General features: G+C 41.6%; 1 protein-coding gene across 7 annotated transcripts in view; it reads left to right on the top strand.

Moving 5' to 3' along the window:
• The window catches only part of LOC122559567 (FYVE, RhoGEF and PH domain-containing protein 4), a 256,121-nt gene that overhangs the window by 68,179 nt on the left and 163,561 nt on the right, over positions 1–24,381 (top strand). Inside the window, exon 1 of one of the 7 annotated variants that reach the window (XM_043709244.2) lies at positions 8,366–8,447. The exons of the other annotated variants lie outside the window; for them this stretch is intronic. Within the exon in view, the coding sequence (XP_043565179.2) occupies positions 8,396–8,447 (52 nt within the window). The 5' untranslated portion in view covers positions 8,366–8,395. Of the gene's footprint in view, positions 1–8,365; positions 8,448–24,381 lie in introns of those variants that run through there. 7 annotated transcript variants of the gene reach the window in all.

The following is a 24,381-nucleotide window of genomic DNA, read 5'->3' as shown; positions in this document are numbered from 1 at the left end:
ACTCAAAATGCATAAGTGACTGCAGTAAGACTGTGAACCATACCTGCTGCCAACTTTTCCTCACTACCTCTAAGGATACTTTTCAACCAAAGCTCATAAGAGTATATCTTTTGCAATGGTAACAATGTTTGGAGGTCTTGTGGTACAACAAGCAGCATTATTTTCTCTTTCTGAGCCAGAAGCTCTGGGTCAAAGCCCTACTTAAGGAACTTGATGGCCACAGAAGATGGTTTCATGATAGGTTGACCGTCAACTTGCAAGGCATTAAAATCAGGAGAGTCTCATGGTCTACTAGAACTGTGTGGTCGCTACAGTCTAGCAGCAACCCCCTCCCCCATGTTAAATACTCCACAGTCAGGTTATTGCCACAAACTGTATTTCTCATTTCAAGGGACCTGCAGAAGGAGCAGCAGCAATATAGACAGAGGCAAAGGTGGGATTGGGGTTTTAGCTAGACTATGAGATTCTTTGTTGTTTCCGACAGGATTTTCAACAACCAGAATTAAGGTTTGCTCAAAAATTAGAATAAGTTGACAGCAGACATTAATTCGGCACTTTAGTTTTCCTTTTGGCTTTGGATCCATTAACAATTTGACTTGAAGTGCAAACTAGTTTTGCTAGTTCTAAATTAGTCTTGCTGCTTTAAGCCTCTTTGCACTTATATTTTAAACTGAGCAAGAGGAGACCTGAAAAACAGGTCTCAAATACGATAAAGGTTTGAACAGACAACATTATATGTCTCAAGGTATTTAGTAACTGAGATGCAGTGTTCTGATGGTGGTTGGGTGCAATAGGGAGGGATTAAATTACACTTGGCTTGTACTTACCTTTCTTATTTAATAGTTTAAATATCCATGAGTTTAACTAGGTAAATCAATGGAAATTACATTTTGATTACAGTGCCTTAATGTGCAATTTCTTGCAAAACCTTAATTTAAAATACTTCAAACTCTTGCTTTTGGGTGGATTATGAAAGTTTCTAAACACATTTCCCTCCAAAATTATAGCTAGGCACTATACAAGACTGTAGATTATATTAGATTAGATTCCCTACAGTGTGGAAACAGGCCCTTTGGCCCAACCAGTCCACACTGACCCTCCGAAGAGTAACCCACCCAGACCCATTTCCCTCTGACTAATGCACCTAACACTATGGGCAATTTAGCATGGCCAATTCACCTGACCGGCACATTTTTGGACTGTGGGAGGAAACCGGAGCACCCAGAGAAAACCCACGCAGACACAGGGAGAACGTGCAAACTCCACTTAAAGGAATTCCAAATATGTTGCGTTTTGCAGCAGAGTCAGTTTTTTATTTAGCATAAGCTTAATATATACTTCCGATTATCTTCAGTCATCGCCTCTAGCTTTGTAAATGATAAGCAGCTGGGGCTGGAAAGGCATGAGGTGTATGTTGCCTGTGCACATAGTCCATTTTATGTTTCTCTGCACTGAATTATCAGGCGAAGTGCATAGTACAGCATTTGTGTTAACACGTTTGTAAATCCTCAAGAAATGTGGAGCAGAACTGAAACCTGGAAACAGCTGTTTCCTATTTAACAGAGGAGAAGTTATTGTAGCTGTTTCAGAATTTATTTCCTCATTGTCAAATCAATTTAGTGTGTTTTGATCAGTATAAATGTATGCTTTGATTGTAGCACAAGAATAGTGCCCTTCTATTTCGTATCTGTGATGAACATGTGGAATAGTTAGCTTTTTGCTGAAATCTGTTTGATTACATTTCAGAAATGGGATTATTAAATCTTGCTTCTTTTGTTTATTATTATTGATGAGGTTTGTGCTGGAAGCAGTTTGTTTCCTTTCTGACTATTTTCCCATATATCTCTTTTATAAGCCATGATGTGGAGGCGCTGGTGTTGGACTCGGGTGGACAAAGTTAAAAATCACACAACACCAGGTTATAGTACAACAGGTTTATTTGGAAGTTCTAGCTTTTGGAGTGCTGCTCTTTCATCAGGTAGCTAGTGGTGCTGGATCATAGGATACAGCATTTATGGTAAAAGATCAACGTGCCATTCAGCTGATGTAATGTGTTGAACAAACTTAGATTGCTGTTAAGTCTTTAATCACTTAGATTGGGTTGCAGGTTTTGACTCATTAATATGTAAATCCCAGAACTTCTTTCAAGTCACATTCCTGAGATAATTAAGGTTTTATAATAAAAAGGTGACATCTCAGCTCAGACAATGCATTAAAGGTGTGAGTTAGAGTCTGTCTGTGTTCCAACCTTAAGTCAGACTGGTTGTATTTCCAAAGTAGGAATTTATAAAATGTCACATGGACTGACTGCCTGCAAACTGTGTGCTTTTTGAACAAATAGAATGTGTCTGCAAATATAAATCCACAAAAGCAAATTCACCCCATAGACTTATATGCGTGTGAGGGAGTGAGAGAGAATGTGAGTGTGAGTGTGTGTGTGTTTGTGTGTGATTGCTTGATAGAGTGTGTGTGTGAGTGTGACGGAGTATATGCCTGTGAGAGGGTGTGCAGGTGAGTGTGGGGTGTGTGTGTGTCTGAGAGACAGCATACACATGAGAGAGGGTCTGCGTGAGTGTGTGAGTGTGATCGCGTATAAGAGAGTGGGTGTATGTATGTGTATGTGTGCTTGTGTGTCAGTGTGTGTGAGAGTGTATAGTGTAGTGAGGTCACCTGTAGTGTGACATGAATTCAAGATCCCGATTGAAGCCATCCCCATTGGTACTGAACTTGGCTTATGATCTTATGGTCTTGTGTGAGAGTGTATAGTGCAGTAGAGTCACACCTGTAGTGCAACATGAACCCCGAACTTGGCTATCAGCTTCTACTCAGTCACTCTGCATTGTCGCATATCTTGAAGTCCGCCTTGGAGGACGGTCACCCGAAGATCCGAGGCTGAATGTCCTTGACTGCTGAAGTGTTTCCAACAGGAGGGGAACATCCCTGCCTGGCGATTGTTGCATGGTGTCTATTCATCCGTTGTAGCTTAGTCTTGCCAATGTACCATGTCTCAGGGCATCCTTGCCTGCAGTGAATAATAAAGACAACATTGGCTAATTCACATGAGTACCTGCTGCATACATGGTGGATGATGTCCCCAAGGGTAATGGTGGTATCCATATTGACACTCTGACATGTCTTGCAGTGATTGCCATGACAGGGTTGTAAGTGTTGTGGTTGATATTGGTCCTGAAGGCTGGGCAGTTTGCTGCGAACAATGGTCTGTTTAAGGTTTGGTGGTTGTTTAAAGGTGAGAAGTGGAGACATACTGAAGGTATTGGTGTGGTTTTTTTTAGATTAGATTACTTAGATTACTTACAGTGTGGAAACAGGCCCTTCGGCCCAACAAGTCCACACCAACCCGCCGAAGCGCAACCCACCCATACCCCTACCCCTACATTTACCCCTTACCTAACACTACGGGCAATTTAGCATGGCCAATTCACCTGACCTGCACATCTTTGGACTGTGGGAGGAAACCGGAGCACCCGGAGGAAACCCACACAGACACGGGGAGAATGTGCAAACTCCACACAGTTAGTCGCCTGAGGAGGGAATTGAACCCGGGTCTCTGGCGCTGTGAGGCAGCAGTGCTAACCACTGTGCCACCGTGCCGCCCACTAATGGTGCTCATCCTCATCGATAATGTGTTACAGGCTCTGAAGAACATGGCATGGTTGCTCCTCTCCCAGTACTGGACAACGAAGGGTACCCTATCGGTTGTATCCCGTGTCTGTTTCCTGAGGAGGACATTACTGTTTCTCGCTGTGGCATATCGGAACTGGCAATCGATGAATTGAGCATCGTACCCTGTTCTTATGAGGGTGCCCTTCAGCACCTTCAAGTGTCTGTTGTGTTCCTCTTCATCGTATGCAAAGAGCTTGTCCGTAGGGGATGGCTGTTTTAATATGTTTTGGGTTGAAGCTCGACAAGTGCAGCATCGTGAGGTTATCTGTGGGTTTGCGGTAGAGTGAGGTACTGAGGTGCCTGTGTTTGATGGAGATGTGTGTGTCCAAGAATCAGACTGATTCTTAACAGTAATCCATGGTAAGTCTGATGGTGGGATGAAACTTGTTGATATCACTGTGCAGTTGTTTCAGTGAGTCCTTGCCATGGGTCCAGAGGAAGAAAACGTCATCAATATATCTGGTGTATAGTGTTGGTTGGAAATCCTGTTCAGCAAGGAAGTCTTATTCAAACTTGTATATGAAAATGTTGGCATATTGGGGTGCAAAACCCCATGGCTGTTCTGTGTGTCTGGATGAAGAACTGGTTGTCAAAGGTAAAGACATTGTGGTCAAGGATAAAGCAGATGAATTGTAGAATGGTGCCTGGAGATTGGCAGTTGTTAGTATTGAGTACCGAGGCTGTTGTAGCTATGGGGGATGCTGGTGTAGAGTGCCAAAACTTCCATTGTGACAAGGAATGTTACTGGTTCGACTGGTCCGTGGGTGCCTGAGGTTCTGTAAGGAATCTGTAGTGTCGCAACAGAACCTGGGAGTTCTCTGTACAATGTCTGAGCTGAGATGTCCCCTTTTTAAAAATAAAACCTTAAGTTATCTCAGGACTGTGACTTGAAAGAAGTTTTGAGATTTACATTAATGAATCAAAACCTGCAACCTATTCGAAGTGATTAAAGACTTAACAGCAATCTAGGGTTTGTTCAATACATTGTATCAGTAGTGTGATACTTTGATCTTTTACTATAATTCTGTGTCCTATGATCCTGCTCCACTAGCTACCTGACAAAGGAACAGCACTCCGAAAGTTTGTACTTCCAAATAAACCTGTTGGACTATAACATGGTGTTGTGTGCCTGTTATAAGCATTAGCAAGAATGTTTACAGAAGTGGTATGAAAAGATTGTCAATTATGTCACCCTGGCATGAACCCACCTTGATATCATTGCTATCAAAATTAACAGAAAATCAGTTTCTCAATAGTTATGTCTCCTGAACTTTGTCAGTTTACAGAAGGTTAATAGTCTTGAGTTTCTCAACTGTCCTCCTCAAAAACAGTTTCCCATAGGAACATTCAATTATTGAACAAATGCAGCTTTCTTTCAGTGTAAGTAGCCAGGACCTGATGTAATCTGTTCAATTTCAGTCTGAACTGAAGCTTCTCTTCATTTTCTGGTTATTTTTCAAGTCTGCCTTTGTTATTTGTTACTTCTCACTGTTTTACCTAATTTCAGAGAATAAACTCAAAAGTATTTCAGAGCAACCAAGTATTTACATAAAGTAACCTGGAGTGATCTGGGGTGCTTTCTCACAGTGCTAGGGAAATGGATTCAATTCCAGCCTGGGGCATCTGTGTTGAGCTTGTATATTCTGCCTGTGTCTATGTTTCTGCGGGGTGTTCTGTTTTCCTCCCGTGGGGCTGGTTCTGGGTAGGTTGCTCTTTGGTGGCGCGGGGGGGGTCAGTGCAGACTCATTGGGCCCACTGGCCTCTATTTGTACCATAGGGATTCTATGATCTCTGATTGAGGGATGAAATTGTGATTTTTCATGTTCCTTGAGTATATCTCTGATTTCTGACAGACGATCAGTATTTTTGCAGTTTATTTAGATTGTTTTATAGAAAAAAATAGTTTTTTGTTTAGCACCCATACTCAGTCAGAAGCTAAGTTTTTCAATAGGTTCTTGGTTATTTATACATTTTAAAGTGATTGGAAGAAGCACATCACATCTCACATCAAGAAGAAAATGATATGCTGATAGTGTTAGATTAGGAGCACATATTTAAAGTGAGAGGGGAAGGTTTAAAAAGGACAGAAGGGGCAGCCTGTTTACAGAGAGAGTGGTTTGTGTGTGGAATGAATTGCCAGATAAAGTGGTGGATGCAGGTACAATTACAACATTTAAAAGATATTTGGATAAGTTCATGAATAGGAAAATTTGGAAGGATATGGGTCAAGTGCAGGCAGATGGGACTAGTTTAGTTTGTGAACATGGTCGGAATGGACTGAAGGGTCTGTTTCCATGATACTATGACTCTGTGACTCTATGACCATCAAGCTTCCAGGTTTAATTTAATCAGACTTTGTTACCATGTGGAGAGGGCTGTAATAAAAATGAAATCTATTCTTTAGTTTTAGTCAAAGCAAGTCATATTAAGGTATTTATAGATTAAAATTCATTTGTTTCCAGCTTTGGTCAATGAATGTTACAAAGATAGCTTAAACTGGCTTTGAAGTTGCAGCATGAGAGGAGGCAAACCTCGTTGAAACAAAATATCCCATGTGATTCGTTCCATAGCATGTATAACGCCTGGTTGGTTGTTTATCAGGATGTCAGTTACCTAAATCCACACCCATTACAAATCTGCACATGTCCAGTTATAATGTTTAAAATATGAACACTCTACAAGGAACAGGACGCTAGCCAGTGGTGTAAAAAATGATAGTTTGCCTGTAGCTTTTCATGAAGCTTTGATGCAAGCAAACAGGGTTCTAGGTTGTATTCACCACAAATACATTGTTATATCCAAGAGCTGGTTTAGCTTCACTTATAACAGTGTCCAGTTTTAAATCCCTTTAGAATAGGTTCTGGAAAGCATATAGAGTAAGTAATCCATTAGTTTCCAGTTTAAAACATTTCAGCTCAGTCTTAGCAGTTTAAACAGATATTGGAATGGGGTAGTTTATCTGTAGCTTGCTGTAGCTAACTAGTTAAGGTGATGGCTTAGAAATCTATTAGAGCTTTCCCAGACAGATTCAAATTCAGCCAAACATGTTAGGGTCTTGTGATGCAGTCCCTCCCTCTGGGCCAGAAGATCTGGGTTCAAGTCCCATGTGCCCTGGAGGTGTGTCATAATGTTTCCGAACAGGTTGGTTAAAATAACTAAGGGACTCAATTGTTTTGACACCGATCACTTATGTCAATTGGCTAGTTAGGTAGGGTCAGGGTTTAAGTAAGGGTCAAAGTAGGATAGACATTTGGTTGTTCTTTCCTAAAGATTTTATCTGTTCAGTAGGTTGCTGGTTAGTGCAGTGCTAATTTGTTTAAGAGAGCCTACAACATTTTTCTGAACTGGGGAGAGGTTCACCACTTAGAAAAGGTAGCTTATACTCTATCAATTAAACCAGGGCCAATATGATATCTTAGTTTAGTTTTAGTCACTTACTGTGCTATGAGGAATTTTCTCAGGTATTTGCCCTGATAAGACTGTTTTTATTCTTGGTTCCAGGTGGGTGAAGAGTGGTTGTGTTACCTGGACTAATTGGTCTTTCCTGTATGTCATTTTGACACTTTCATGTGTTAGTATAATTGCCAAGTTAGCACTGTCTTTCCTCCTCGCTTTGGTGCGTTCTAGATGCTAATTCAATGTGATTGCTGCCAGTTTGATTTAGATGGAGGAATGGGTAAAGCAAGAGGAGCAACTGTTGTTGCTAAGTCTGTCAAACGATAATAGGTGAAAGTGTTTGCTCATAGGGGTAATAGCCAGCAAACAGGATGTATAGGCTGAGAGTCTGTTTTCTTGGAATCATCTGAACAGCAGCGTATTAGACAGCCATTTTTAAAATTTTGGCAGATATCTGCAGTCTCCGACAACAGAATATTCTGCTTTCTGGGTGAGGAGACCAGTCCTTGCAAGCATCTGCCAATATTACCACTATTTTTAACTTACTTGGCATTGTCTCCTTCCAGTCTGTGATAAATGGCTTCTCCAGCATAATCCAGTGCACAGGTATATTAAGAAAGCCAACAATGTACTGTTCATCAAGACTAAACAGTAAATCAGTTTCTGTCAATGCAAGAGGGATCAGTGACTTGCAGCAGGGAAGGGGAAATTGACATGATATATTGTTCCAGGAGTTGTCATACTGCTCAGAATAGAGTTGTCTGTTTTGGTCCATGGTCAGAGATGAGTGGGTAGCAAGTACGAGTGAGGCATGGTGATTGAGAAGCAAGAAGTGGACGAGCTTCAGTCTTTTAAATTGTCTGAGAAGTTCGAGATTCTAGAAGGCTGTTTGGACAAATGTGGTGGCTACAAATTATACCTTTGAAAATATAAACCAAGAGTCAGCCTTAGACTCCATGACTATAGAAAGAAGGATGTTAAACAGAAGTGCTAACGTTAGAATTGGTTCTTGACTATTTCTGTTTTATTATATGACTTGCAGTATTCAAATTTTGCTGCAAAAGTATTCTCAAGCTTCAGCAGTCTTTCACAATCATTTGGGACCTCCCTGCAGGGTTGAGTCTGGTGTAGTAATGGTTAAGTCTGGTGTAGTAATGTAACGGCAAACGGAAGTAAGATGACACCTCTAAATATTTTTAGCCAGTTTCATTACTGGTGCTATTCAGGAAATGTGTTTGACTGCTCACCAAAGCTGTCAGGTTTAACTTGCTGAAGATACTTTGTGTGACAGTATACAGTGCTGCTGGGTGGAAAAATGGATCAGACTATATATTTCAAAGTCAAAGATTCACAAGTTGTTCTGACTGGTAGGTAAATTTTACAAACACACAAACTACAGTGAATGTTTGAAATGGTAATTTGTTTGGTAATATTTTAAAGTAAATATTACTCCAAAATATGCACTGATGTCTTTAACTAGTTTTGATAAAAAAGTGTAATGTCATGGTGATCTGTTTTATGTTCTCAACGCAAACATTGTTTGTATACAGAAGTATACTGCAGTTAACTTGAGTGCATCAGTGTAAAAAAAAATACAATTTTATAACAGTCTAAAGGTTTGAAGTTTTGTACACACAATTAGTTTTGATAAATCATGTGCTGTGGTATATAGTTAAGTATCCAAACAGAATTATAGAATGGAGCGTATTTAGATAATTCGACACATGGGCTGTACTTCCTGATGCTCAGGGAATTGTTTCTGAAGCACAATTGGGAGTTGCGCATGGCAACCCTGCAGAATCTCCAATATAGCAGACTGCAAGGAATTGCATGGGAAATTCAACATTCCACTGAGCAATTGCTTAATGCTTCAAACACTCCAAATATATCAATTTAAATCAGATAATTCAGATGATCCCAGTGCAGTTAAGTAAATAGTCGCACCATAAAATCCTGATTAATTTTAATTCAAATCTTGTCTAACTCTTGGGTACTTATTAAATTGACCCTCAACTTAGCATGCACCCTTCAGTCCCTTTATATCACCCAGAGACTGAACAGGCACACACTTCTCTTTTTATTAATTTATATGATGTGGACACCATTGGGCCAGCATTTATTTCCCCTACCTAGTTCCCCTTGAGAAGCTGGTGGTGAGATGCCTTCTGGAGCTGCTGCAGTCCATGTGCTCTACGTAGACACACAATGCCATTAATGAGGGAATTTCAGATTGTGGACCCAGCAACACAGATGCACTGATGATATATTTCCAAGTCTGAGTGGTGAGTGGCTTGGAGGGGAATTTCAAGGTGATGGTATTTCCATGTATCTGCTGCCCTTGTCCTTCTAGATGATAGTGGTTGTGGGTTTGGAAAACCCTCCTGGAGATAACTCCTTCCTCTGGGAGTTGACCTCATTCTCCCATTTAGCCATTCCAACTCACTCTCCTAATTTGTACCTAGGACATGGAGCCCAATCCCCAGATCCCAGGACCCAACTCAACCCCCAACCCCATTGACTACACACTGTCAGACCAAACAACCCTTTCCGTGCTCCAGGCCCAACTCTGCTGCCCATTGGGGATATGATCCTCCAGCCTCTTCCACCGCTCTGGACCTGACAGCAACCTCCGACCTCCTGTGGACCTGGTATCTCCCACTCTGGCCTATCCTAAACAATCTATTATTTAACAGGTTTCCCTTGCCAGCTTGCATCTTGGCTCCCTATCCACTGCCCACCTGGCACCTTACTAACCAGAAATTGAAAGTATGCAAATAGGGAAGGGAATGGCCGTGACCACAGTGGGAGTGAGCAAGTGAGTGACCATTGTACGAGAGGCTACCAATGTGAGGGCCTTTAAAGGGAAACAACATCACACCTAGACCCAGGCACTGGATAGGACACAGACCTGTGGACTCCCTCAACATCCTAATGCATTGGTATCCTAACAACACATTTATCTTATATACTTAAACTTTCACAGGAGCTGCCAATGTTGCAGTCTGTGATGGTGGACATTTACATTTCAGAACATGACTGCTATGAAAAAGGCTGTATGACTTACCTTTCTCCAACTGTTCTGTCTGAATGGAATTATGGCTCCACATTTCTGAAGGAGTCCTGATCGGAACCTCCTATCAGAAACGTGGAACTCATACACAGCGTGAAGGAAGAAGTGCAAGGTCAATCTGTGGAGAGCACCGTTCCTCAGAAAATCCTACCTGCTGTTACATAAAGATTTAATAACATAAAGAAATTTGCAAATTATCTGGAATTGTTTTAGGCAGTGTACTGTTTTGTGTTGTTTTTATATGTCAATCCAAAAATTACAATAGCAAGTTAGTTTTGCTAAACCTAGATAAAACACAATTTCTGACTTAGACGGAGTATTTCATCAAATTCTGGGGATCACATTTTAAGAAGGATGTGTAAGCTTTGGACAGTATAGAGAAGAGTTTACTGGAATAGTCGCAAGTGTAAAAGATGATGGATTCATGGATATGCAGAAGAAGCTGTGTTTTTTATCTTTAGAAAATAGAAGGTTAAAAGGAGAGTTGAAAGAATCTTCTAATAATCGTATAGTGTTTGGATAATGTTGCAATATTGTAAGAGACTATTAATGTTTAAAGAGGAATTGAAACTTCCAGTAATTGCAAACAACCAGATGTAAGGTTATAACCGTGAAATTTATAGAAAGTTGCCAAATAACCTACAGTGCATTGCCACCAAAGTGCCTCAATAAGTCCTGTCTCTCTCCTATAACTTAATGTACTCCTTGGTTCAGCAGGCTGAGGAGAAGGGAGCTGACTAAGCAATAGAACCCTTTGGCCCTGGAGGTTAGGTTAGGTGACCCCAAGGATGTTTGTGTCTAGATGAGCCAGACATATCAAGATTTTCTTACCACATGTAAGTGGATCCTCTGCGAAGTGAACTCCCAAGGTTCTGAGGGTCAGCAGACAGGGTGGAGCTCTAGGGCCTGGCCACCTCTGAACTGTCCTGAAGGGAGACTTCTGAAAGGCTTGATTGTGGTTCATCTTCCAACTGGGTGCTACCTTGTGTGGAAGGGGACACCTGTAATATACGCCAGGGTCCCCATTGCCCTACTGCCATGCCTTCTTCCTTGAGACCAATTGCTGGGGAGATGAAGTGCAGGTGGGCCTCTCCAGCTGACCCTGAGTGTACAGGACTTGCCTCTCCATAGCAGGCTTGTTCTGAATCTGTCTGCATGGCCTATGCTGCAAGCCATCTGTTCTGCCACCCTTAAATTTTATTCATTTGTGGGACTTGGGCGTCACTGGCTGGCCAGCATTGATAACCAATCCCTATTTCCCCTTGAGAAGGTGGTGGTGAGCTGTCTTTTTTAAACCGCTGTAGTCCACTTGCTGTGGGTTGACCCACAATGTCGGTAGGGAGACAATCCCAGGATTTTAACCCAACGACTGTGAAGGAATGGTGGTATATTTCCAAGTCAGTGTGGTGAGTGGCTTGGAGGGGAATTGCAGGTTGTAGTGTTCCCAAGTACCTGCTGCTGTTGTCCTTCTAAATGGAAGTGGTCGTGGGGTTAGAAGGTGTGGTCTAAGGATCTTTGGTGAATTTCTGCAATGCACCCTGTAGATTGTACACACTGCTGCTAACGAGCACCGGTGTTGGAGGGATTGAATGTTTGTAGATGTGGTGCCAATCAAGTGGGTTGCTTTGATTGATGGTGTCAAGTTTCTTGAGTATTGTTGGAGCTGCACCCATCTAGGCAAGTGGGGAATATTACATCACATTCCTGACTTGTGTCTTGTAGATAGTGGATTGACTTTGGGGTGTCAGGAGGTGAGTTACTCGCTGCAGTTCCCTAGTCTTTGACCTGCTCTTGTAGCCACTGTGTTTATGTGGTGAGTCCAGTTGAGTTTCTGGTCAATGGTAACCCTAAGGATGTTGATAGTGATGGTAATACCATTGAATGTCAAGGGGCAGTGGTTAGAGTGTCTCTGATTGGTGATGGTCATTGTCTGGCATTTGTGTGGCGCAATAGTTACTTGCTGCTTATCGTCCCAAGCCTGGATATTGTCCAGATTTTGTTGCGGCTGAAAATGTGTTGCTGGAAAAGCACAGCAGGTCAGGCAGCATCCAAGGAACAGGAGAATCGACGTTTCGGGCATAAGCCCTTCTTCAGGCATATGCCCGAAACGTCGATTCTCCTGTTCCTTGGATGCTGCCTGACCTGCTGCGCTTTTCCAGCAACACATTTTCAGCTCCGACCTCCAGCATCTGCAGCCCTCACTTTCTCTCACAGATTTTGTTGCGATTGAGCACTGATTGCTTTAGTATCTGAGGAGTCGTGGATAGTACTGAACATTGTGCAATCATCGGTGAACATCCCCACTTCTGACCTTATGACAGAGGGAAGGCCGTTGATGAAGCAGCTGAAGATTCTTGGGCCTAGGACACTATCCTGAGGGACTCCTGCAGAGATGTCCTGGAGCTGAGATAACTGACCCTCTATCTTCCTTTGTGCCAGGTATGATCCTAACCAGAGGAGTGTTTGCCCCTGATACTCATTAATTCCAGTTTTGCCAGGGCTCCTTGATGCCATACTCAATCAAATACAGCCTTGATGTCAAGGGCTGTCAGTCTCACCTCTCTTGTCCATGTTTGAACCAAGACTGTAATGAGGTCAGGAGCTGAGTGACCCTGGGAAAACCCAAACTGGGTGTCACTGAGCAGGTTGTTACTGAGCAGATGCTGCTTGATAGCACTGTTTATGACTCCTTCCATCACTTTACTGATGATGGAGAGGAGGCTGATTAGTCAGTAACTGGCCGTGTTGGATTTGTCCTGCTTTTTGTGTGCAGGACATACCTGGGCAATTTCCACATTGTCGGGTAGATGCCAGTGTTGTAACTGTACTGGAAGAGCTTGGTCAGGAGAGCGGCAAGTTCTGGAGCACACATCTTCAGTACTTTTGCCGGAATGCTATCAGGGCCCATTGCCTTTGCAGTATACAGTGCCTCCAACCGTTTCATGATATCACGTGGAGTGAATAGAATTGGCTGGAGACTGGTATCTGTGATGTTGAGGACCACTGGAGGAGCCCGAGATGGATCATCCACTCATCACTTCTGACTGAAGATTGTTGCGAATGTATCAGCTTTACCTTTTTCACTAATATGCTGGGCTCCTTCATTATTTGAGGATGGGGATATTTGTGTAGCGTCCTTCTCCAATGAGTTGTTTAATTGTCCACCACTATTCACGTCTGGATGTGGGAGGACTGCAGAGCTTAGATCTGATCCATTGGTTGTGGGATCACTTAGTTCTCTCTATCACTTGCAGTTTATGCCATTTGGCACGCAAGTAGTCCTATTTGGTAGCTTCACCATGTTGACACCTCATTTTTAGACATGCCTAATGCTGCTCCTGGTATGCCCTCCTACACTCTCCATTGAACTATCCCCTGGCTTGATGGGAATGGTTGAGTAGGGGATATGCCAGGCCATGAGGTTGCAGATTGTGCTGGAGTACATTTCTGTTGCTGTTGATGGCCCAGTCTTGAGATGCTAGATCGGTTTGAAGTCTGTCCCATTCAGCACGGTGATAGTGCCACACAACATAATGAAGGTTATTCTCAATGTGAAGGTGGGATTTTGTCTCCACAAGTACAGTGTGATGGTCACTTTTGCCTATACTGTCATGGACAGATGCTTCTGCAGCTGGCATTTTAGTAAGGATGAGGTCAAATATGTTTTTCCTCTTGTTTGTTCCTTTACCACCTGCTGCAGACCCAGTCTTGCAGTTGTATCCTTTAGGACCCGACCAGCTCGATCAGTAATGCTGCTGCTGAGCCACTCAATGTCCAGGTGGACATTGAAATCCCCCACCCAGAGTACATTTTGTGCTCTTTCCATCCTCAGTGCTTCCTCCAAGTAGTGTTCAACATGGGGAAGTACTGATTCATCAGCCGAAGGAGGATGGTACGTGGTAACCAGTAAGAGGTTTTCTTGCCCAGGTTTAGACTGAAGCCATGAGGCTTCATACCGTCCGGAGTCACTGTCAAGAACTCCCAGGGCAACTCCCTCTCGACTGTATACCACTGTGTAGCCACCTCTGCTGGGTTTGTCCTGCCAGTGGGACAGGACATATCCATGGATGGTAATGGTGGTGTCTGGGGTGTTATCTGTAAAGTATGATTCAGTAAGAATGACTGTCAGGCTGTTGCTTGACTGGTCTGTGAGATAGCTTCCCAATTTCAGCACTAACCCCCAGATGTTGATAAGGAGGATTTTGCATGGTCGACGGGGCTGTTTGTGTTTTTGCTATTGTCTTTTCTAGTTCCAAGTCAATGCCAGGTGGTCCATCCAGTTTCATTTCTTTGTTGAGACTTTGCAATGATTGATACAACTGAATGGCTTGCTTGGCCATTTCAAAGGGCAGTTGAGAGTCAACCAGATTGCTGAGGATCTGGAGTCACATGGTGGCCAGAGCAGATAAGAATGGTAGATTTCCTCCCCCTAAAGGGCAGTAGTGAACCAGATGGGTTTTTCGACAATTAACAATGGTTTCATGGCCATCGGTCAACTCTTAATTCCAGATTTTATTTTTTAAAAATTTAATTCAAATTCCACCATCAGCTGTGGTGGGATTTAAACCCAGGCCCCCAGAACATTATTCTGGGTTTCTGGACTCATAGGTCAAGTGATAATACCACTAGGCCATCACCTCCCTTAGTGAGTGCTATTTCTTTCTGTGACCCATATGAATAATTTCATTTTCCATTGAAGTTTTACAACTTTTTTTTCCGATAGAGTTTTATAGCTTTTAGCTTATTTTATACAGACAATAATTGAGATACTGGCCCTCCCTAGAGATCTAGAAATGGATCACCCAGTGTTGAAGTTTTTCTTCATTTTCCCCTGTCCTCTAACTTAAGTTACTTAAATTTAGATGTTTGACTTTTTAATACATTCATGTTGTTTGTCAATTTATTCACCAGGATCTTCCTTATAACAGTCTAATTTCTTAAACTAAAAGTTATATCCTCAGACATAGGAATTATGAACCAGATGTTTTCAACAATAGAGTGACTATAGACAAATGTAAGAGCTTCTTTTCAAGTTTCTCCCTGACACAGAGAGCTTCTTTTCTTTGGCAGCACAAAAAAGGAAGAAAAAATAAATAAAATAAAGGATATAATGTTAAACATGGTGTAGGAACAGAGAGGTCTGGGGGTAAACATGCACAAATCAAGTGTATCAGGAGAGGCTAAAAAAGTGATTGAAAAGACATTCAAGCTCTTAGGCGTTATAAATAAAGGCATTGAGTACAAAAGCAAGTAATTTACTGATAACCTTTTTAAAACACTGGTTTGACCTCAGTTGGACTATTCTGTCCAATATAGGATTCCACATTATGAAAGCATTTGGGATGGTGTCGAAAAGATTGGTAAGCATTGTTCCAGGACTGAAACACTTCAATTCTGTAAGTAGATTGAAGAAGCTCTGTAGTTCTATTTAGCAAAGAGCAAGCTGAGAGCAGTTTTGACAGAATGTGAAAAAAATCAATGCTCTGGGCAGAGTACAAATGAATGAATGCTATTGGCAGAGAGGTGAAGAACTAAAGGACATTAGTATTAGACAATGCAAAAGAACCATTTACACCATGAAGAAAATGTGTGTATGTAGCAATTAGACAAAAATTTAGAATGCAGAGCCTGAAAAGAGCAGTGGAAGCAGATTTAGCCAAGGCTTCCGAAAAGAAATTGGATGATTATCTGAAAAGAAAACTATAGTGAAAATGTAGGGAATGGATCTAGTTACATTCATCTTGCAGAAAGTTGGTGCAGTCTTGACATGCCATGTGTCCTTGCTGTTGCCTGTTAGCCAGTTAACCCAAGCTAAGATATGCAGTCAGTGGCTAAATTCATCCTGCAAGGGCATCTCCATCCCCATTCAGTGAGAACAGCAGCTTTCCATCAACCAAGCCACAGTCACTAGAGTATCACTGCATTGGAACCCCAGGTGAATAGACACAGAAAACAAGCATCAAAAGCACGTGTGATGCTAAGTAGTCACCTTTTGTGTGCAAGATGATTTAATTTTATTTACAAATTTGGTGTGGAAAGTTCATGTTGTGGAGATTAATATTTTTGCAGCATGGCAAAGTAAACACTGTGATAGTCAGTGACAGAAAATAGATAGGGGTGAATCTGTGAATGAATGTAACATTGGAGTTTGAGTGACTGGGACTGCAATCAGAAGAGATCTTCATGCTGACTCAGGTGGAAAGGAGTTGTCAATATTGTCCCCCTGTTTCCTCCTTGTCCTCATGCTCCTGCTCCTCACCTGCTCACCATATAGCTAGTGGCAAGGGTCGTATCCTCATGGTGAAGAAGTGGTGCAGGATTCAGGGCACTTGACTTCTGTTTTTCCAAGTGCTGTGGGTCACTTTCAGTGCATTCAGATGCCAGGAGTATTGCATCAGCATGCCAATGGCCGTTACAATAACACTTCATGAGATAGCATTGTTTTCTGTGTATATAGGCCATCTACATATGTGAATTGCACATCAGAGTCATGAGTTATGTGACCAACAGAGAGACTGTGCCTACCAGTGGCCACCATTTGGTTTATGATGGTGGATCAAATGTAACTGGCACCGTAACTTCTACCAAGATACTAAGTATTTACATGCATGTTGTACTGCTCATGGTCACATGCCAAACAGTATTGAAGATGTGGAATCTGTTTTGATATTAGTAGAGAGCATTATTGACATGTGTCATATGCAAAACAATGTGTATGTAGTAAGCATGCCCTTATTGAAGTGCATCCATCTCAAAGTATTTCTGCTCAAATTCAAATCAGACCATCAATCCCTGATTACTTTGGTTAGATATGGCCTCATGGTATGACCTTCTCCACCTCCTGCATCTTCTAGTATCTGCTTGGTCAGCATTCCTGCATCCAGTTGTGCTCTATTCCAATGGAATGTTGATTGATGCATAATTTCTGTGATTAACTAGTTTATTCAGAAGCCTTCAAGTCAGCAAAACATCCTCAGCATCTGGAATCCTTGTCTCTGTAGAACATCTGTCAATTTTCAACTTCTACCCACATCCAAACCCACATATTCCTGCATATTAAAATTCCCTCAATGCAGTCTGTGATTGCAGGACAAAATGATGTGTATCTTTGCAGCAAACATGACTGTTGTTCACCATGTAACCTGACATTCCAATTTACTTTGTGCATAGGTTCATGTCAATGTTCATCGGGAGCAAGAATTTCCCTGTGGATGATGATTTTGTTTTTGGAATGAATCTACCATAACTCCTGCAGACATGTCTCTGATGAGTGACCATGTGTTGACCATCTACTTTGTCGTTTTATAAGTTTGCATGCTGCCAGTATATGAACTGGCACACATATCAAGTAGTATTGCATTGTCCTGAAGGCACAAGAACTTCCACATACTCTGAAGCTGAAATGAAGTGAGGCACAAGGATGAACTGAAGAATAAAAAGAAAAAATTGGATATTGAGCACATCTGCAACTTGCCATGCAGTGTATGCACACTGAGGGTCAGAAGGAATAATAGGTTGAGGTATGAAACAAAATCAGACACAGAACAAACTGCTTCTCTCGGTGTTGCCAGCCACTTCCCCATGATGGCAAGTGTCTTCCGTCAAGTGAGAATGTGGATTGCTGATGAATTCTCTCCCCCTCTATACCAGCCTGCTGACAAGAGTCGTGTGCAATATTCTCCTGGAAAAAAAGAAGGGAGTGTATTAGTGACAGTCTTGTTACATATTTGGAGAATATGGTTATAATGCTGGAATAGCTGCTAGTCAGTGTGCATGATGTATGTTGAAGGTCAGTGGAAGTTGTAAAATTGTTGAATGTGTGACTTGAGAGGGAACAATGATGTTTGAGGGTTGGGTGTGAGGCACAGTTTGAATGTCTTGAGTGTGTGGTAAGTAAGTTTGTAAATTTAATAAAGAGACATGAGCAGAGGAGAATAGGAATAGTCAGACCTAAACTCTAGCTAGATTTTTGAATATCTGGAACATTGGGGAACAGAGCATGAGTGAGAGCGAGGAATTGAAAGAAATCTGTATTCGTAGGCAAATAACCTTGATTTGAACAAATTGTGTGAGTAGGGAAATGCATGATAGATGTGGTATAATGTCAATAAATGTGACGTTAGTAAAAACAGGAAGGCAGATTATTATCTGAATGGCTTCAAATTGAGAGAAGTGAATGTGCAATGAGATGTGGTGACCTCATACATGTCCTGCTGAAGGTAGGCAAGGAGATGCAGCAGTGGAAAATAATACAAATGGTATGTTGACCTTTATAATGAGAGGATTCAAATACAGGAGTAGAGCTATATTGCTGCAGTTATGCAGGACCTTGGTGAGACCACATGAAAAATATTGTGTGCAGTTTCAGTCTCTATATCTGAGGTAAGATGTACTTGCTATAGAGGGAGTGCTGGGAAGGTTTACCACCTTGATTCTTTGGATGGCAGGACTGATGTGTGAGGAGAGGTTGAAGCAGTTAAGATTGTATTCACTGGAGTTTAGAAGAATGAGGGGGTTTCTTAGAAACCTATAGCATTCTAGCAGGATTAGACAATGTAGATGTAGGAAAGGTGTTCCTGATAGTGAGGGAGTCCAGAACCAGAGATCACAATCTAAGGATACAAGGTCAACATTAGACCTGAGATGAGGAGAAATTTCTTCAGCCAGAGTGGTGAGCCTGTGGAATTTGCTACCATAGAAACCAGTTGAGGCCAAAACATTGTATGATTTCAAGAAGATGTTGAAGGAAATAGCACTTGAGGCTAAACGGATCAAAAGATATGGGGGCAAAAGTGGGAACAGGCTCCTGAGTTGGATCATCAGCCATGATCGTAAGAAATGGTGGAGCAGACTTAAAGGGCTTAATGGCCTACTCTTGCTCCTATTTTCTAATTTTATATGAATGCTATTCTGGCGTTGCAGCAATGTTCTGACCTGAGATGAGGAGAAATTTCTTCAGCCAGAGTGGTGAGCCTGTGGAATTTGCTACCATAGAAACCAGTTGAGGCCAAAACATTGTATGATTTCAAGAAGATGTTGAAGGAAATAGCACTTGAGGCTAAACGGATCAAAAGATATGGGGGCAAAAGTGGGAACAGGCTCCTGAGTTGGATCATCAGCCATGATCGTAAGAAATGGTGGAGCAGACTTAAAGGGCTTAATGGCCTACTCTTGCTCCTATTTTCTAATTTTATATGAATGCTATTCTGGCGTTGCAGCAATGTTCTGGGTGCTAAGTGGCTCATAATTTCTTCCTACTAACCACAGATAAGATACCTTGAGGTCTTTCTGCACATTGTGAAATAAAAATGCTCCTTCTTTTAATTATTGCATCTAAGGCAGCATCAGTAAACCCTGCCTCTCACTGATAATTGTTTCAAAGATGTTTTTGCAAAGACATTCTTTCCCTGGTTTCTGCAGCCAGAATACATCTATCTTTAAGAGGTATTGGCTGACATTAAATATTGACAGACATGTTCAATTTCCAAATCCCACCCTCCCAACCATTATCCTACTCTACATACCTGCATAATGATATGATCAGTCAGTACAAGTATTTTGCGCAAACTGAATCGTTTTTGCAACTCAGCATGAAATGGACAGCCGAAACATGCCTGACACCAGACAGGATTTGATTCATAGGCCAATTTAGTTTTGATCTCAAAACTGAGTTGGATTGTGCTGTCTCAACATTTATAATCATCTACTTTATCAGGAAAACTGTCTTCTATAAACTTCAGAAGCTTCATTAAGGTTTAAGTAGAGAAAGAAGGAAAGGGAGAGTAGATAATAGGCTTCAGTATAATTTTGACTTTGAAAATATCGCCAATTACATTTTGAAGGCAACTAATTATTTATTTGTTTTGCTGACAGCTAGGAAAAATAATAGCAATCTCTGTCCGCCAGGTAAATGCTAATACCATTGAAAGAGACAGAGAGAGAGAGAGCCATGCAAACAGCACCACTGGTATTTCATATTTGTTTTTGAAAAGTAAATTATACTTTCCGAGTATTATTAAAAAAGTAAATTCTCAAATTCCATCCAAATTTACCAACAAATAAGGACATAAGCAGTTGGCTCAAGTTACTATTAAAAGTGAGAATGGAAACCATTGGAATTTCTGGATCTGTTTCTCAAATTCTTCTGGTTCATCTTCAATTTGCACTAAACTGAAAATTTTAAGAATGGAAATGAGGTTTAGAATGTAAGGTTGTATAAAAAAAATCATAAATTGATCTACAAAGCTACCAGGAAAATGATATATTCTGTGTTTCAAATGTGGCTGGGGATAATTAGTAAGTTTGCGGATGATACAAAGGTACAAGATAGAGATTAATCCAGACAAATGTGAGGTGATGCATTTTGGAAGGTCAAGTACAGGTGGAAATCATACAGTGAATGGCAGAACCCTTAGGAATATTGATGTGCAGAGGGATCCAAGTGTGCAGGTCAATATCATGACAATATCCAGGCTTGGGTTGACAAGTTGCAAGTAACATTTGTGTTATGCAAATGACAAGCAATGAGCATCTTCAATCAGTGACAATCTGACCAATGCCCCTTGACATTCAGATTAGATTAGATTCCCTACAGTGTGAGGAAACAGGCCCTTCAGCCGAAACCCTCCGAAGAGTTACCCACCCAGATTCATTTCCCTCTGACTAATACACCTAACACTATGGGCAATTTAGCATGGCCAATTCATCTGGCTTACTGGAGGAAACCCATGCAGACAAAAGGAGAATGTGCAAACTCAACACAGACAGTCACCCACGGCTAGAATTGAACCTAGGTCCCTGGCACTGTGAGCCAGCAGCACTAACCACTAAGTCACCAGGCCACCCTAGTCAGGAGCATGATCAAATATTCCTAACTTGTGCCTTGTACATGGTGGGCAAGCTTTGAGGGGTCAGGAACTGAGTTACTTGCTGCAGTATTCCTAGCCTCTGACCACCTTTTGTAGCCACTGTGTTTAGTGGCAAATACAGTTGAGTTTCTGGTCATGTGAGAGTGTGTAGTGCAGTGGAGTCACCTGTAGTGTGACATGAACCCAAGGTAGGCCATCCCCATTGCACTACACACACACACACACACACATAAACACTCTTACAGACCCTCTCTCACACACAAGCTTTCTCTCATACACTCACATACACACACCCTCTCACAGATCTAAACCCATTTACACTTACACACATACACATTTACACACTCGTATGTCCCCCACACATCCACATGCACACACACACACACAAATATAAGTTTGTGGGATGAATTTGTACTTGCAGAATTACATTTTATTTTGCTCAAAAACTGCATGAATCCATGTAAGATTCTGTAAATCCATTTTTTAGATTAGAATCAGTTTGAACATTGGGGCACAGACAGCCTCACACCTTCAACGCATTATCTGGGCCAACATGGCATCTATTGTTAAAGTTCACTTGAGAATGTAACTTTAAAAAAATGTTCTGGGGATTTACATACAAAAGAACTGAAACCAACATGGTCATTCTAAAAGATGAGAGACTTAACAAACAATCCAGGTCTTTTTCAATATATAATTTCAGTTGCATCACACTGTAGACTTTTGCTATAAATTCTGTGTCTTATGATCATATACTCCACAACCACCTGATGAAGGAGCAGAGCTCAGAAAGCTAGTGGTTCCACATAAACCTGTTGGATTATAACCTGGTGTTGTGTGATTTCTAACCAAAATAAAATCACTTGGTTCATCCATCACCCCTAGGCTCACTGACCTCTATTCCTGATGAAGGGCTTTTGCCCAAAACTTCGATTTTCCTATTCCTCGGATGCTGCCTGAACTGCTGTGCTTTTCCAGCACCACTCTAATCTTCACTGACAAGCTCTGGCTCCCAGTTCAGTGACACTTCCATTTTAAAATCCTCATCTTTGTTTTCTAAAATCCCCTACCTCCAAACAAAAACATCGCTTCCTGCTGTATGTGTTAAAGAAAAAGGTAGAAACCATGATGTACTGAAGTATACAAGTTCTTGAATCTTCCTGTATAATCAAATATGAAATGCTGCAATAAATGATGACAGGTAGATGATGACAGGTAGAGATTCCTCAGCTAATTGACCCAACTTCCAGACCTGAAAATATGTACATCAATGCTCTCATGCACAAGACCATAAGATATGGGAGCACAATTAAGCCATTTGGCCCATCAAGTCAGATCTGCCATTCAATGATGGCTGATATGCTTCTCATCCCCATTCTCCCCATAATTTTGATCTCTTTACCACCCCCTCCCCCCTTACGAATCCAATTCTGATCTCCTGATTGTTATGTTGTCAGGGACCTCGAAGTGAAGGAGCCATTGGGAAGTAGTGACCATAATACAATAAGCTTCAATCTGCAATTTGAGAGGGAGAGGGTACAATCGGAAGTGACAATATTTCAGTTGAATAAAGGGAACTATGGAGCTATGAGGGAGGAGCTGGCCAAAGTTCAATGGTGCAATACCTGAGCAGGGATGACAGTGGAGGAACAATGGCGGATATTTCTCTGTATAATGCAGAAGATGCAGAATCAGTTCATTCCAAAAAGGAAGAAAGATCCTAGGAGGAGGCATGGGTGGCCATGGCTGACGAGGGAAGTTAAGAAACATATAAAGTTAAAAGAGAAAAAGTATAACATAGCAAAGATAACAGAGGACTGGGAAGCTTTTAAAGAACAACAGAGGATTACTAAGAAGGAAATACGCAGAGAAAAAATGAGGTACAAAGGTAAACTGCCCAAAAATATAAAGGAGGATAGTAAAAGCTTTTTTAGGTATGTGAAAGGCAAAAAAATGGTTAAAACTAAAATTGGGCCATTGAAGACAGAAACAAGGGAATATATTACGGGAAACAAAGAAATGGCAGAAGAGTTGAATTGGTACTTCAGATCTGTGTTCACTGGGGAAGACACAAGCAATCTCCCTGAGGTAACATTGGCTGAAGGACCTGAACTTAAGGGAATTTATATTTGCCAGGAATTGGTGTTGGAGAGACTGTTAGGTCTGAAGGTTGATAAGTCCCTGGGGCCTGATGGTCTACATCCCAGAGTACTGAAGGACGTGGCTCAAGAAATCGTGGATGCGTTGGTGATTATTTTCCAGAGTTCAATAGATTTGGGATCAGTTCCTGCGGATTGGAGGGTGGCTAATGTTGTACCACTTTTTAAGAAAGGTGGGAGAGAGAAAGCAGGAAATTATAGACCAGTTAGTCTGACCTCAGTGGTGGGAAAGATGCTGGAGTCTATTATAAAGGATGAAATTACGACACATCTGGATAGTAGTAACAGTATAGGTCAGAATCAGCATGGATTTATGAAGGGGAAATTATGCTTGACTAATCTTCTGGACTTTTTTGAGGATGTAACTCTAAAGATGGACAAGGAAGATCCAGTAGATGTAGTGTACTTGGACTTTCAGAAAGCTTTTGATAAAGTCCCACATAGGAGGTTAGTGAGCAAAATTAAGGTGCATGGTATTGGGGCAAAGTACTAACTTGGATTGAAAGTTGGTTGGCTGACAAGAAACAAAGAGTAGTGATAAATGGCTCCATTTTGGAATGGCAGGCAGTGACCAGTGGGGTACCGCAGGGATCAGTGCTGGGACCGCAGCTTTTTACAATATATATTAATGATATAGAAGATGGTATTCATAATAACATTAGCAAATTTGCTGATGATACAAAGCTGGGTGGCAGGGTGAAATGTGAGGAGGATGTTAGGAGATTACAGGGTGACCTGGACAGGTTAGGTGAGTGGTCAGATGCATGGCAGATGCAGTTTAATGTGGATAACTGTATGGTTATCCACTTTGGTGGCAAGAACAGGAAGGCAGATTACTACCTAAATGGAATCAATTTAGGTAAAGGGGCAGTACAAAATGATCTGGGTGTTCTTGTACACCAGTCAATGAAGGCAAGCATGCAGGTACAGCAGGTAGTGAAGAAGGCTAATAGCATGCTGGCCTTCATAACGAGAGGGATTGAGTATAGAAGCAAAGAGGTTCTTCTGAAGCTGTACAGGGCCCTGGTGAGACCACACCTGGAGTATTGTGTGCAGTTCTGGTCCCCAAATTTGAGGAAAGACATTCTGGCTATTGAGGGAGTGCAGCGTAGGTTCACGAGGTCAATTCCTGGAATGGCGACTCTACCTTACCCTGAAAGACTGGAACGACTGGGCTTGTATACCCTTGAGTTTAGAAGACTGA

This window comes from Chiloscyllium plagiosum, unplaced genomic scaffold (genome assembly GCF_037043375.1).
Source record: "Chiloscyllium plagiosum isolate Xiang-an unplaced genomic scaffold, Cpla_swu_hap1 HiC_scaffold_19, whole genome shotgun sequence".
In the NCBI taxonomy this organism is placed as follows: domain Eukaryota; kingdom Metazoa; phylum Chordata; class Chondrichthyes; order Orectolobiformes; family Hemiscylliidae; genus Chiloscyllium; species Chiloscyllium plagiosum.
Note: the sequence above shows the minus strand (reverse complement) of the source record. Positions and strands in the feature narration are given on the sequence as shown.